At 39.8% G+C, this 14,360-nt stretch overlaps 1 protein-coding gene across 1 annotated transcript in view; it reads right to left on the bottom strand.

The window, feature by feature from the left end:
• The window catches only part of ctnnd2a (catenin (cadherin-associated protein), delta 2a), a 142,229-nt gene that overhangs the window by 59,508 nt on the left and 68,361 nt on the right, over positions 1-14,360 (bottom strand). Inside the window, exon 13 of the mRNA XM_041968887.1 lies at positions 2,053-2,239. Within this exon, the coding sequence (XP_041824821.1) occupies positions 2,053-2,239 (187 nt within the window). The remainder of the gene's footprint in view (positions 1-2,052; positions 2,240-14,360) is intronic.

The following is a 14,360-nucleotide window of genomic DNA, read 5'->3' on the forward strand; positions in this document are numbered from 1 at the left end:
ACTTTTAGATCTTACAGCTGCTTTTGACACAGTAGACTATGATATTTTGATTTCTCGACTGAAGCAATGGGTGGGAATTATGGGCTCAGCTTTCCAGTGAATGAAGTCTTACCTCTCTGACAGGAGCTTTTGTGTGAAGATTGGTGCCTCTACCTCCTCCAGTGCTGACTTGCCATGGGGGGGTGCCACAAGACTCTGTTCATGGGCCTCTTTTGTTTTCACTGTAACCTTTGCCACTGGGAGCTATTTTATGCAAACACAGAATTTCGTTCCATTTATACGCTGATGACTGGCAGATCTATTTCTCCCTTAAGCAGTCAGATGGTCACTCTATTCAACCCTTTCTTGACTGTCTTAATAATATTAAGTCATGGATAGATCTGAACTTTTTGAATTTTAATGAATGTAAAACTGAAGTGGCTTTATTTGGTCCCAGCTGCTCCACCAGTGCCCATTGTGCTGATCTTTCAGTTCTGACTCCACACTTGAAGTCTGTTGTCACCAACTTAAGTGTAAAAATAGTTTGATAACCATGTTAATGGGGTGGTTAAATCATCCTTTTTTCACCTTTAGCAGCTTGATAGCTAAGGTGGCAGAGCATCCGTCTCCTATGCAGGACATCAGAGTTTGATTCCCCCAGGGGAAGTATATTAAGACCTTCCAGTTGGGTCCTGAGGCAAGACCCTTACTGCTACTGCCTACAACGTAAGTCGCTTTGGATAAAAGCGTCTGTTAAAATGATTGTAATGTAATCTTAGATGTCTTTCAAAGGTCAAACCCTTTTTTTCAGAAATCCATGCTTTTATAACCTCCCTCTAACTCTCTTTTTCTGGAATTAACCGGGGCACTCTATCATGCCTTCAGTTGATGCAAAATGCGGCAGCACGATTTTTAACAAGTACAAGGAAACAAGAGCAGATCACTCCAATATTGGCTTCATTGCATTGGCTTCTTATTCATTTTAGGGTCAATTTTAAGGTTCTTTTACTTATTTTTAGGTCTCTAAATGGTCTTGCGCCAGCTTATTTGTCCAACTTGCTTCACCCCTATGCCCCTTCTTGATCCCTCTGGTCAGCTGACCAGGTGATGATGGTGGTTCCTAAATCACAAAAGAAAATGAGAGGTGATTGAGCTTTTTCTGTTGTGGCCCTGAAGCTCCCTCAGTTGATGTTTTTAAATCTTCTTTGAAAACTTTTATTCTTTGGCTTTTAACCCAGTGTGAGTTAGCTTTTATTGTCTTCTGATTACATTGTTTCCTCTTTGTTTTCAGTGTTTATACTAATTATTTCTGTCCTGTGTTTTATTTGTTGTGCAGCACTTTGGTCAATCATGTGTTGTATTTTTAAAGTGCTATATAGATAAATGTGGTATGGTATGGTATGGTATGGTATCGTGTGGTATTTATTCCCCATCACAAATCCAGCAGATGTGAATCTGAGTTACTCAGATTGATATTCTAAAAAATGCAATAGTAAGAAAAACAAAACAAAATTATTTGTCCTTCATATTCCACAGCTTTAGCTGAAAGGGATTTTATCAGCAGTGCATAAAAAAGTCATAACACAAAAGGCTTGTACAAGTGAAAAAGTTGTTTCTATGGTAACCAGCACAAAAAGTTATAAATAAAAAATAAATAAAATAAAAAGAGTATGCATATCATTGTTTATGTTTGGAAATATATGCAGTACATCCACCATATGATAAAGCAATGCAGGTTCAGCAAAGACAACATCCACTTTCACACACTGACTGTCTCATTACTTTCATATGAGAGGTAATCAAAAAACAAATTAAGCTTTATAAATATTCATTTACACACTCACGTGCACAAAAATGTTAATGGAACAAAATTGGATGATGCGAATAACTCCAGTAAACATTGATTTTCTGAAGAATAAAACAAGTATGTGGAAACATTTACAGTATAATAAGTATAAATAGTGTTTTGTTTTCAGACCAGAAGATGAGTGAGGTGAAGAAAAATTATGCAAATGCCTTAACAGGATGGTCTATTATAAGACCCTGTGTCTCAAATGTAAATGCTGCTTTTACCTGAGACATCCTGTAGCGTTGCGCAACACCTGGGAGGTGTGGAGGTGGAGCTTGCGGTCATCGTGGTGATTGGGAGAGGAGTCCCAGTTAGAGTGGGGTATGATGACGCTGTTAGTCAGAACAGCCAGGGCATCCTGGATTATCGGCATCTTTAGTGCATCGCATGATGACAGGTTCCAAAGCACACCTGCAAGTGAAAATCAGAAAAAGTTCATCACTTTATCATTTTGTAATGAATCAATTATTTTTTACAAAAGTAACAAAGTCAAACATTTTCCAAACAGAGCTCATTTCTATTGAGCATGTAAAACATGGAAAAGTCTGCAGTGCACTACATTACACGGCCAAGAAGGTTTCACTGTGTAGCACATAGAATTATTGAGTGTATCATATACGAATAATAATTATTAATGTCATTATTAAAGCTGTACTCCTTTAACGAGTCAGTGTGTCTGAGAAGAAAAAATCTATAATGATGCATTTCTAATTACAAAGAGACTTCACATGATGTGTGCATGCAGAAATGATGTGTTTATAGATTATCCTTATGACTTAAATGGTTTGTATTCTTAAAATAAATGATTTATTAGAGTAAATTACTGGGTTAAAATCCCAAATAAACATTTATCTCTTCAAGATTTCTTGTAGTGATCAGCGTTATTCATTTGTTTTTTAGTGAAAATCAAAGCACATGCTGATTGCTTAGTGAAGATAGAAAAACAAAACAGCCCACAACAGAGAGAAAAAAAAATCAGTTTACAATGTTCACAAATTCTCTTAGATTTTCCTCATGTTTATGAGTCCAAAACTGAGAAATAATATAATATAATATAATATAATATAATATAATATAATATAATATAATATAATATAATATAATATAATACAATATAATATAATATAATATAATATAATATAATATAATATAATATAATGTAAATATAAAATATTTTTGGATGTGTTTAGGTTAATGTTAAAACTTGAATCACATGGCCCCCTCCACCAGTTGAGTATACCTCAAATCCTTTGATAGATAGATGTAGTGGCTAAATTGCATTTAGCGATTTACAACACTCAATGGTAAAAAGTCTAAGATGAGTCTAAAAAGTGCTAGAAATTTAATTTTGCAAATCTATGCGATTTCATGCCATGATCATCGTGAACACAAAGCAGCATAATATTGGTTACAAAAGGCAGATTTAAATAAATTTCTCTAGTGTTATAAGATTAATATAATCCAGAATCTATAAAAATCTGTCAATGATGATTTTATTATAGCTTTCTTAGGATTCCTTTGGACAAAGCCAGTGCTTATAATTAATCACGTCGACCTACATTGAATACATTTGCTCTGGGCGAAAATGTCAGAATCTGGGAAGGTGAAATTCCTATTCACAATCAGAAATAAACTACACTGCAGAACATGTTCAGCAGTATCTAGAATTAAAAACTTCCCATCACCGTACTAAGTACAGTACTAATCTAAAGAGTGCCGGCCCTCCTTATTGGATCTGGGGATTGTTGCTGAGAGCAAAGTGACAAAGCTCTCCACCCTTGGTCTGAGTAACACACTGGGGAACTGGGTCCTGGACTTTCTGACCAACAGACCTCAGACTGTCAGGATCCATAACTCCACCTCCTCCTCCATCACCCTCAGCACTGGCTCTCCTCAGGGCTGTGTGCTGAGCCCCCTCCTGTTCACTCTGCTGACATATGACTGCTCGGCGAGACATCCCAGCTGTCATATAGTGAAGTTTGCAGATGATACAGCGGTTGTGGGACGCATCAACAACAACGATGAGTCGGAATACAGAGAGGAGGTGGAACACCTGGTGCAGTGGTGCAGAGAAAACAACCTCTGCATCAATGTGAAGAAGACCAAGGAGATGGTGGTGGACTTCAGGAAGGATAAGCGCCCTACTCCTCCCCTGCACATCGGAGGAGTAGCTGTGGAGGTGGTCTCCAGCTACAGGTACCTGGGTGTGCACATAACCGAGGACCTCACCTGGAACACCAACACTTCCCAGCTGGTCAGGAAAGCACACCAGCGCCTCTACTTCCTTAGGAAGCTGCGGCGAGCCGGACTAGGGAGCGCTGTCCTGAGGAGCTTCTACCGCTGCGCGGTGGAGAGCGTCCTCTGCACCTGCATCACTGTGTGGCACGGCAACTGCACCGCCGCTGAGAGGAGGGCTCTGCAGAGGGTGGTAAAGGCTGCACAGAGGACTATGGGGAGCAGCCTTCCCACCACCTCAGACCTCTACACAGCACGATGCAGGGGGAGGGCCCTCCGCATCATGAAGGACTCCACCCATCCAGCACATGGACTTTTCCAACCCCTCCCCTCAGGCAGGCGGCTGAGATGCATAAGGAGCAAGACCACCAGGTTCAGGAACAGCTTCTTCCCTGAAGCTGTCAGACTGCTGAACTCTTGCCATGCCCTGTAGACCCCACCCTACTTCCCCACCTCTGAACACCAGCCCAAACCCTGCTGCCCTGCCCCCACCCCCCCATCCCCACCCCAACTGAATCCACCCCCCCCCCCCCCCACCCCACCCCCCCTCCGACAAACAGACCTGCACTGCAAACACTTTACTCCCCCCAGGGGAGTTCCTGTCCACATGTTTACATGTTTACCTGCTGTCCATATAAGTGCAATATCATTAATATTAATATCAGAAATGTTATACTTTGGACTATCACTACCTCATGCACATACATACTTGCACATATTTATCTAGGCTGCACATGCAAACTGGGCTCTTTAGTGTTTACTGTTATTTTTATTTAAAAAATTTTGCTGTTTATATTCTATTGTATTTAGCTTATATTCTATTTATATTTAGCCTATATTTCTATTTTTCTTCATGTCTTATTTTATTTCACTTATTGCCCTCCTTCTTATGGCTCAAACCGGGACCTCAGTTCTAATTTCGTACCATAAACATGTAAATGTGAGCTGGTATGACAATAAAGTTCCTTGAATCCTTGAATCCTTGAATCCTTGAAGAGTTGGGAGTTGTACACACCCCCTGCATTCGTCAAGGACATGGTTTGTTTTAGACCATGAACAGAGATTTCACACTCTCCAATACTGTTGTTTTCAACCAGTGTTGGCTGCATTTATGGAGTCAGTGGAGGTCAAGTCTGCTTTATAAGACTAAACTCTTCCTATTTTCTTTAATGTAATGCTTAATATTACTGATACCAGTCTCATCTTTTAAAACACCAGAGAATCACAGCTATGGCTCTGAGCTAATTCAGGTCTTGGTCCTGACCGAAAGCTAATTTACTAAAGTACACCCATACATTCAAATACCTCTTCCAAAATACATGTTGTATATGCATACGTGAGTTGGAAGGAAACTTGCAAGCTTGTAGGTACAACAGCACTGCAAGAGAACACAAGTTCCCAAAACAGTCATGCATGCTTTTGTAACATTTAATCACACACAGTATGGGTACACACGTGTGCAGACTCACACACATTTTCTCATCCATTTGTCAGATGGAATACCAGATGTCTCTCCTCAGACGGGTGACAGAACTGAGCCTTGTCGGTCATTTGTGACGCACTCATACACATGCGAACCACAAGCACATGAAGGTTTCTTCAGCATTTTTGCATTCTAAATATGTTAGTCAGTCCCTGCTGCCTGCACTGATTGTTCCTGCACAGGAAGCAAGCTGCAAGAGATACAAAAATAAACATAGGAACAAAGTAAAACATGTGAAACAGAGTGGCAGCGATAAAAGAAAAAATAATATGATATGGAGGGTTGAGTTCTGGAGGAGCTGATTGATGGTAAAGAAACAGAAAGATCGGGAGAACAAAGACCTAGAACACGTTTTATAACAAAGAACACTATAAATAGCTGTGGAGCTGAAGGTCACCATCATCACGCATTTGATGTAAGACTCCAGATGCTGCCGGGGCCAGTGTGACAGATATCACTCAGCTGTACAGTTAGCACACAAATAATTCATGAGCACAACTCCTACAGTGCTGTGCTCCATACTCAACAAGGCACAGCACTTGCATGTTTCCATGAAAGGGTCTGATACATGTGCTCATTTAGTGATTCATTAATCCAGTATTCTATTAGGTTCCATCAAACTGAATTTAAAGTAAAACATAATGTTATAGAAACTGTCTGAAATCCGAAATGCCAAAAAAGATTAAAAAGGTCCATGTAGGCTTCGCTGTAGTTAGATCTCTGACCTCTCTGTGCTGAAGGACAAACATAGACAAACAATAAAATCCCAAGCCCTTCACTCTAATGAGTTTGATCAAGGTATGTTAGGAATATATAAGGTCTAAAAGGAGTCATTTTTCTAAAACGATGGATATGGTAAAAAGGGTCAGCAGAGACTGTCAGTAATGGAGATAAATTAAATTTCACTTTCTGAAAAATTGCTTTGGAGGCTTGGGCTGTTGACTAGCAGCCAGTTTTGCAATGCCAGATGTGATGCCTTACACCGTTATTGGGCTAGTGTCAGTCATGATGATGATTTAAGACAAAGGAATGAGAAGAAAATCAGGCCAAGAAAAAAAGGAAAGGACAGACTGAATAAATTTCAGGGACAGTAGAAAACATTATCCACAAAGAGTTTTCTGAAGTTTTCAACACCATCACTGGTTTCAGACCAATTAAAAACATAGACTTAATTCCCTTTTTTCTTCATTAGTCCAGTTCTCTAAGATACAAAGAGATGCAAACATCAAATTTAAATAAATCTCCAGACTCTTTGATATGATTATTACAACTGAGCTCTGGTGTATCCTACTTTTACAAGTGGTCCTTCGGATGCCTCTTCCACTTGAATGTGGGCCATCTGTATCTAACTGAATTCACACACCTGTCCCTATCAGGTCTCACAGTTGATAGTGTAAGTCAGAGTACAAAAAAGTACCTATCCACGAGCCATGAATCATCCTAAAATGGAAATTTGGCTGCTTCACTGAGTAAGTGGAGACGATTTTCTGTGACAGGAGCTGTGAGAAAAGTCGGGGTAGAGGAGAGGTGGATGCAGGAAAATATAGAGCAATCTGAATGGAAACCCCCTCCTCTGAGTGCTCAGACTCGGGTGAATTTATACATTTCAACAAGACATTAACCCAAAAGAAAACTGCCAGGAAAACACAAGAGGTGCCTCTGTGAAATTCCTGCACTGACCTAGTCAGAACCCAAACCCAAACTCTGTAAAGCGTAAGAGGAGAGGGGCACATTTGCGTGCCCTGGCACTTCTCATCCAAGCTTTATTGTTTCTGCCCACAAAAACAAGAGAGGGAAGAAAAAAAAAAAAAAAAAAAAAGAAGAAGCTGTGCCAAGCTGGTCTGATCATTCCCAGGAAGAGTTATGACTCATTGCTACCAAAGGTGCTTAAATCAACTAACTGAATGTTCTGAATACTAAATACTGAGATCCTTTTTTCTCTCTTCTTTCACCCTAAAATTATTACTAACAATTATTATTAACACTTGTTTTTGCTCAGTTATTACTTGTTGATTGAAGAGAAAAAGAATTATGCAGTGGGACAAGTCACAAAATAAAACTATGCTTATGTGGAAAAAAAAGTACATAAACCTGCAAGAAAGGAGAAAGATGAAAATTTGAGTGTGAGAAATCGAAAAAGATGAAAGCCAGATAGAGAGACTGAAAGTGGATGTGTGTGTGAGATAGACAGCTTGAGAAGACAAGAAGAGGAGGGTGATAATAACTCAGTGACCTTGTCTGCTGTTTGGCAGCAATCAAGTACTTGTACTGAGGCTGTATCTGCATTAGATGAGTGTGGCAACATTTGCCTTTATCTAATCAGCCTGTTGTTTCACAACGTGTCTCTCTCTCTCTCCTCTCGTCTCCCTGCAACAACACGCTCTTTTTAAACAAAGGCACAGCATAGAAGCACACACACATCCACACATATTTGGCAATGCTTCACTTATAAACGTCAGTGCTTTTTATTTCTCTCTGTCCATCCTCTACTTCTCTGTTGCTTTCCTGTCTGTCAAGTGCTGCTTGTTGTCAGCGTATGATTGCAATCAAGTTAAAACTGTGTGGTCTCTGATGAGCCAACGAGAACCTGTCTGCTGGCTGGTAGTAAGCAAAAAGGCTTAAACCTTTCTTTCCATACCCGAGCTGGCAAGCAAAAATTAACAAAACCTAATATATTTAGTTATGATGTCATTTTTTAAGACTGAAAAGAAGAAAAGAAAGAAAGATAAACTGTTCAGTTTTCTTTTACGGGCAAGGACGATGTGTCTGCCACTGTCCAATATTCAACACACTCTAGGCTGACATGTATACACACCCACACTCACACTTGTCTGCTCTATATATATAGAGATCTGTAATGCTTCACTAAACCCAGTATCCTTAAGGGTTTCAAATCTGGTGACCAGAAGACAATGACATCATACTGAAGCCTCTGTCTGTGTGCCTGCCTGTATTTCCCTCCTCTTTCCCTTTGTCTTCATCTTTTTCTCCCCGCCTCCTCTTAACGGTTCTCTTCAGAAGCCTGACCGACAGTTTCCTATGAGCTGGGTGGTTTGGGGGAAAGAGGAGATGATTGCATGAATTCATGAATAAATGAAAGTGTGACTTGTAAAGGGAGAGTGAGACCTGTTAGGCCTCAAGTGGCGATGTTTTATTAAACAGTTTTCATCTTTGCAGCTCAGTGTGAATTAGTTAGCTGTCGGGTCAGAACCTGGTGATGAGTAAAGCCAGAGAAGATGAATTACAGAGCCAATGTATCTATAAAAACCTGTGAATTGAAAAAAAAGAAAACTAATATTTTAGAAAATTTTAGGTGACGACAGGTTACCAATTGCCGACTTAACCTCAAGATTATACAGTTTTTATTTCGGGAGCAGGTTGGTGAAAAAAACCTGTCGGCATGATGACTGTTGCTGCCAGGTAGTGGTCCTATCAGGGACCAACTTCTGCAGGAAGCTATTATACACCAGAGTATGGAGCATGGACATTTGCTGGCATTCCTGCTATCTTGCTGAAACACCCAAAACATCCTGACCATGACCCACTACCAAAGAGTTTAGAGAGATGATTTTCATTCTTTAAAGATACTCAAAAATGATATTTTCTATGTTTAATTTGTTTTGTGAAAGGCTGGAAGTGTGATTGACATCTGTACAGAATCATTGTGAAGTTCTTGTGAAATGCTTTAAGATTTGATCCTCTGCTCACAATTTACAGTAATTCAGTCAACTCTTCAAGTATGAAATTAATTTTGGTAGCTTTGGTTGAATCTTGCCAACAGACAAACCGCGATTATCACATACCTCCACCTTTATCATATTGCCTTTAACTAATATTATGTGATTATTACCATTCAGGATTATGGGTTTGAGTTCTACCTAAGAAGAAGAAGAAAAAGAAAACAACAATAATAATAATAATAATAATAATAATAATAATAATAATAATAATAATAATAAAAGTATTATTGCTGTTCCATCTGCCTGGAATAAACTGCGAAATCTAAATATCAAGGAACTGGTTTCACTTCTGTAAATGAATTTAAACTAATTTTAGAAATATTAGAAGCAGCTATATCCATTCTGGGGGTCTAGACTAGCGATCTGGGTACCTCCTGATAGACCCACCTCTCTTGGGTCTGCATGGGCCGCGGCAGTGAATAGAAGGAGACGAGGTTCCAAATGGCCTTGCCTCAATATTGCCTCCAACTCCACGGCCCACATCCCCAGTGTCGCCTCCAGCTTCATGGTCCACGTCCCCAGTATCACCTCTAGCTCCACGGTCCACGTCCCCAGTGTCGCAGTCCACATCTCCAGTGTTGCCTTTAGCTCCACGGTCCCTGTCCCCAGTATCATCTTCAGCTATCATCTTCAGCTCCATGGTCCATGTCCCCAGTGTTACCACCAGCTCTGCAGCATCCCACGCCAGCACCCAGGTCCTGCCCAGCGCTTCAGCATCCAATGCCAGCACCCTGGTCCTGGCTGTTTCATGAGGGGGTCCTAGGATTGGACACTCCTCATCCAGCTCGAGTCCACATTTCTGAGCGGGTCCCGGGTCGGGGCGCTCTTCAGTTTTCTTTACCAGAGGTCAAGCTTCTGTCGTCGCAGCCTCCTGGCCGCCCTCCAGAGATTAGTCTCCTGTCATCGTGTCTTCCCAGCCATCCTCCAGAGCCAAGTCTGCTATTGGCATAGCCTCTGGGACGCCCTCCTGAACTCGGTCTGAAGTCAGCACGGCCTCCTGGACATCCTCTGGAGCCTGATCTTCTGTTTACGCAGCCTCCCAATCGTCCTTCAGAACCCTGTTGCCTGGACTATTTCCTTGGACTTGGGTCCTCACCACCACCGCATCATTACAATATCTTCTTACATAATTTTTTTTTTTTTTTTTTTTTTTTTTTTTAGATTAGGATGTTTTAGCCTTTTAATGTCTTTTAACTTATTTGACCTTTTTGTGTTTCCTGTATATGGCTTGTTGTACTTATTACTGCTGACCTAAACTACTACTCACATCAGCCAGGGATTATTAATTATAAAAACTGAGAAAGCTTTTTAGATGGAGGAAAGTCTCTCTTTGGCAGATGGTTCGCTGCACAAAAAAAAAAAATAAAAAAAAAAAAATCAGAGTATACAACTGCAGCAACTGCTGCCATGGTCCACTGCATCAAGGTAAGTCCATGAGTAAGGATAGCATCTCATATTGACACTCAAAGCCTCTCAAAGTCATCAAGCAGACTTTGACTGACAGGCCCGGAAGCCTTGGCTTCATGCTATCTATTTTATGCTGAGACCTGGGAAGCCAATAAAGCTTGTCTAAATTTAAACTTAAAGAGAAGATAAAGAGATACAGCAAATTGTTGAGTGGTTTTTCCAGTCACCAAAGGAAAAAAGACATGAGCCCTGTCTCAGATTCTTAAGGACAGAGAAAAATAGTCTGAAGAGGGAAATAGTCTGATGTTGTTGAGAAAGCTGATATGTTTGATTCAAGTACAACCACTTATAAGAGTCCTGCAGTTAATGACCATGTTTGTTGGAGCCAATGAACCTCTTAGAGCAAGGGTGTCAAACTCTGGTCCTTGAGGGCTGCCATCCTGCATGGTTTTTGTTGTTTCCCTGCTCCAACAAACCTGATTCAAATCAAATGGATCAAACACACTGTTGTCAAGCTCTTCACAATGATCCAATCTTTTTAGCCAGGTGTGGTGGAGCAGGGAAGCAACAGGGAAGCAACAAAAACCTGCAGTCAATGCAATTGCTTCCTTTTAGATAATTTTACTAACAATTAGTATTGAAGGTCAGGGGATTAAGTAGAATATAATTGGGCAGAGCAATAAATCCCCTACTTTCCTGCTATACCATTACAAAGAAAGAAACACAAGCCATTATTTATTGCATTCATGATGTTTTTTGTCACTTTTGAGTCAGATAAGAGGTTTGCACATCAACTAAAATTACCTACCTTATAGTACATAATGTAGGTTTTGTTGTGTGGCACTGCAAATAATTACATTTCCTTTAACCAGTTGGATGCAGCATAAAGCATTACTTTATGAAATTACAATACTTCTTTTCTTAATCTGTGCCAGAAAATACTTAAAAACTAAATATGGTTTTAGTTACTAATTACACAACAGTTTTGAGTTGTGAAGTGCAACACCAGCAGGGTGTTTCATATAGCAAATGAAAGCAGATTTTATGTTGGCATGAAAGCATTTAAAATGTGGAGTTCAATGCGAGGCACCAGAAAAAACAAAACAAAACAGATAACATGGCAGACTCGTGCATGAGACTAATTCACCCTGCCCAAAGCAGGGGAGAGCCAGACAGATAAGGACAAAGACAGGAAGAGCCAGGAAAGGGGAGAGGGGAAGATCAAATTTCACAGTGTGTGTTTGTTTATGCACGATGACTATTTATAATAAAGTCAATGCACAAAATAAGACTTGCGGTGCATTTAATTCCTTTGGTAATTTGCTTTCCAACCACAATACACATACACTCCATCTCCGAGTGCTCATTATCTACTTGTCTGTTCACTTGATATTCTGCAAAATCCTATATTTTCGCTTCCTTATTTTTTTCTTATTTTATTTTAAGCCTCACTTTAGGGATCAACGTGGATGAATGAAAAGCCAAAACTTCATTAAACCCAGTGGGGAGTCATAGCATAGTATAGAGCAGACATAGATTATGGGAATTATTTAGTAAACAGAATAGCTAACACACAAACAAACATTTGTCTGCATTATAACGTTTTCTCATCCATTAAAATAGAACAGATTCATTTTTATTTTCCAACATGCTTGTGGAAGCACAGAAATGTGACCTCTGCATTTAACCCATCTGAACACATCACAGGCACTGAGCAATTTAAGCACAGAATAGAAAGTGAACACACCCAGAGCTATTTGAAGTTATATTACAGCACCCAGGGGAGCTATAGGGGTGGGCTGGTGCCTTGCTTAAGGGCACCTCAGCCCCAACTGAGAATGGAACCTGACTACATTGATCAGTCACTGCCCTAGCCTACATTTTCCTTACAGTTAGGGAGGCAAACCAGTAACCTTCAGGTCTCAAACTGCCTCTTTAAACCCAAAGCTGTCTATGTTATGATATTTGACACACACTGTGGCCAGACTTACCCCAGGGGATCAGCCAGTGGAGCACCTTGTGTTGTTTAGTGATGAATTACTGGACACAAAACTCTCTTAGTCTCTGATGGCAGAGGCAAAGGTTCAGCAGAAAAAGCAGCAGTGACAGACACTACTTTTGTAACATTGGAGAAAAATGTCAAGGAAGAAGTTAACATAACAGAAAAGTCTATTTTCTCTTCACTATGTGATTATTTTGCCATATTTGAGTCCTTGATAAAGTTTTAGTCATATTTAGAATAATGCTTTAATGATGGTAAGCATTTCCATTTTGTAAATGTTTGGAAACAAAACTTTTCCTTTCATCCTCTTTCCTTCTTCCATGTCTTCAAAAGAGTAAAAGTCAAATCAAAATAGAAGAGCAGTATATTGTTGACTTTATTTTTGTATTACCTGTGAAGATGTTCATTTGCTTTATTTGTACCAGTGTGTTTGAATCTTTGACTGAATATGCTTTTTCTTTCCCTGTATATGCTCCTGTAGGAGAAACACATCCCTTTAATGTCACTGGGCCACAAAGAGAAACAAATCAGGCAAAAAAGAGAAACAACTGTGGTACAAACACAGAAACTGCCATGCTTGCTAAGGAGGCATGACCACCAGCACACCTGTTGAGGAGGACCACCTGAGTCTCATCGTCATCATCCCCCAGCAGCTGCTATTTAAGGATTAGGCCTCCTCCTACACAGCGCCAGATTGTTGTGTAGCCAACTGTGGTAATTCACTCAGGCCAAGTTTGCATATTCCTGAATCTGTTTGGCCAAGTTATTAATCTACCTACCTGACCTGGATTTCCTGGACCTGCTTACCTGTCTGATCTGTTTCACCTGCAGACCTTACCAATAAAGGCCTTTCTGTTCCTTCAGCTGCTCAGTCTCGGAATCCTCCTAGCCTGGTGTGTGACAGAAACACTGAAAAACTATCTTCATCCATGCTTTTTCGCCCTTATTATAGTCTCACTTTTGTTTTAATCCAACATTTTGCTTTTTAGAGACAAAATCTGTTCTAACACTCTATCCAAATTTGTGAAAAAAGCATTCTGTTTTGTTGAATACAAGGATGCAGTACTAGGTTAGCATTTGCTACTTCTATGAAGTATTTCTTATTTGTAAGGATTACAAATAAATAAATATATTTTTAGGAGATGGAAGATGTGGAGATCAAATTATGAGCTCATATGAATGGGTGTGTGTGCAAGCTTCTGTGGGTGTTTGAATTCATCTATGCATATTTGTATAGACATATTTGTGTTTGAATGTGTGTAAGTCTGTGGTGCATCTAGAAGTTTGTGTGTGTGGGTGGGTACACTGTGGATGTTGCACTACAGTGTGTGTAGTTGGACCATCCTGAATAGCTGTTACTTTTCATGCCCTCAAGATTAAAACTAAATTGACCAGCAGATGTAAAATATCACACTCGCTGGTACAGACATAAACATGAAGCTGCATTCCCTGGTTTAAAAAAGAAAAAGGAGAAATAATAATAATAAAACCTTGTAGTACAAGTTAACTATCAAAAGAGAAGAGAAGAAGAACGCTTTGGAGAATCTGAGTTCAAAACATTTTTTTATAGTTGCTGGCTTTGCTGCATTCTTGCTGGAAGTCATAATTCAGCATCTCCTGGACAACTGACTGATTTAAATAGAAAGTAGATGGAATGTTAAATTG

Source organism: Melanotaenia boesemani, chromosome 18 (genome assembly GCF_017639745.1).
Source record: "Melanotaenia boesemani isolate fMelBoe1 chromosome 18, fMelBoe1.pri, whole genome shotgun sequence".
NCBI classification, from domain to species: Eukaryota; Metazoa; Chordata; class Actinopteri; order Atheriniformes; family Melanotaeniidae; genus Melanotaenia; species Melanotaenia boesemani.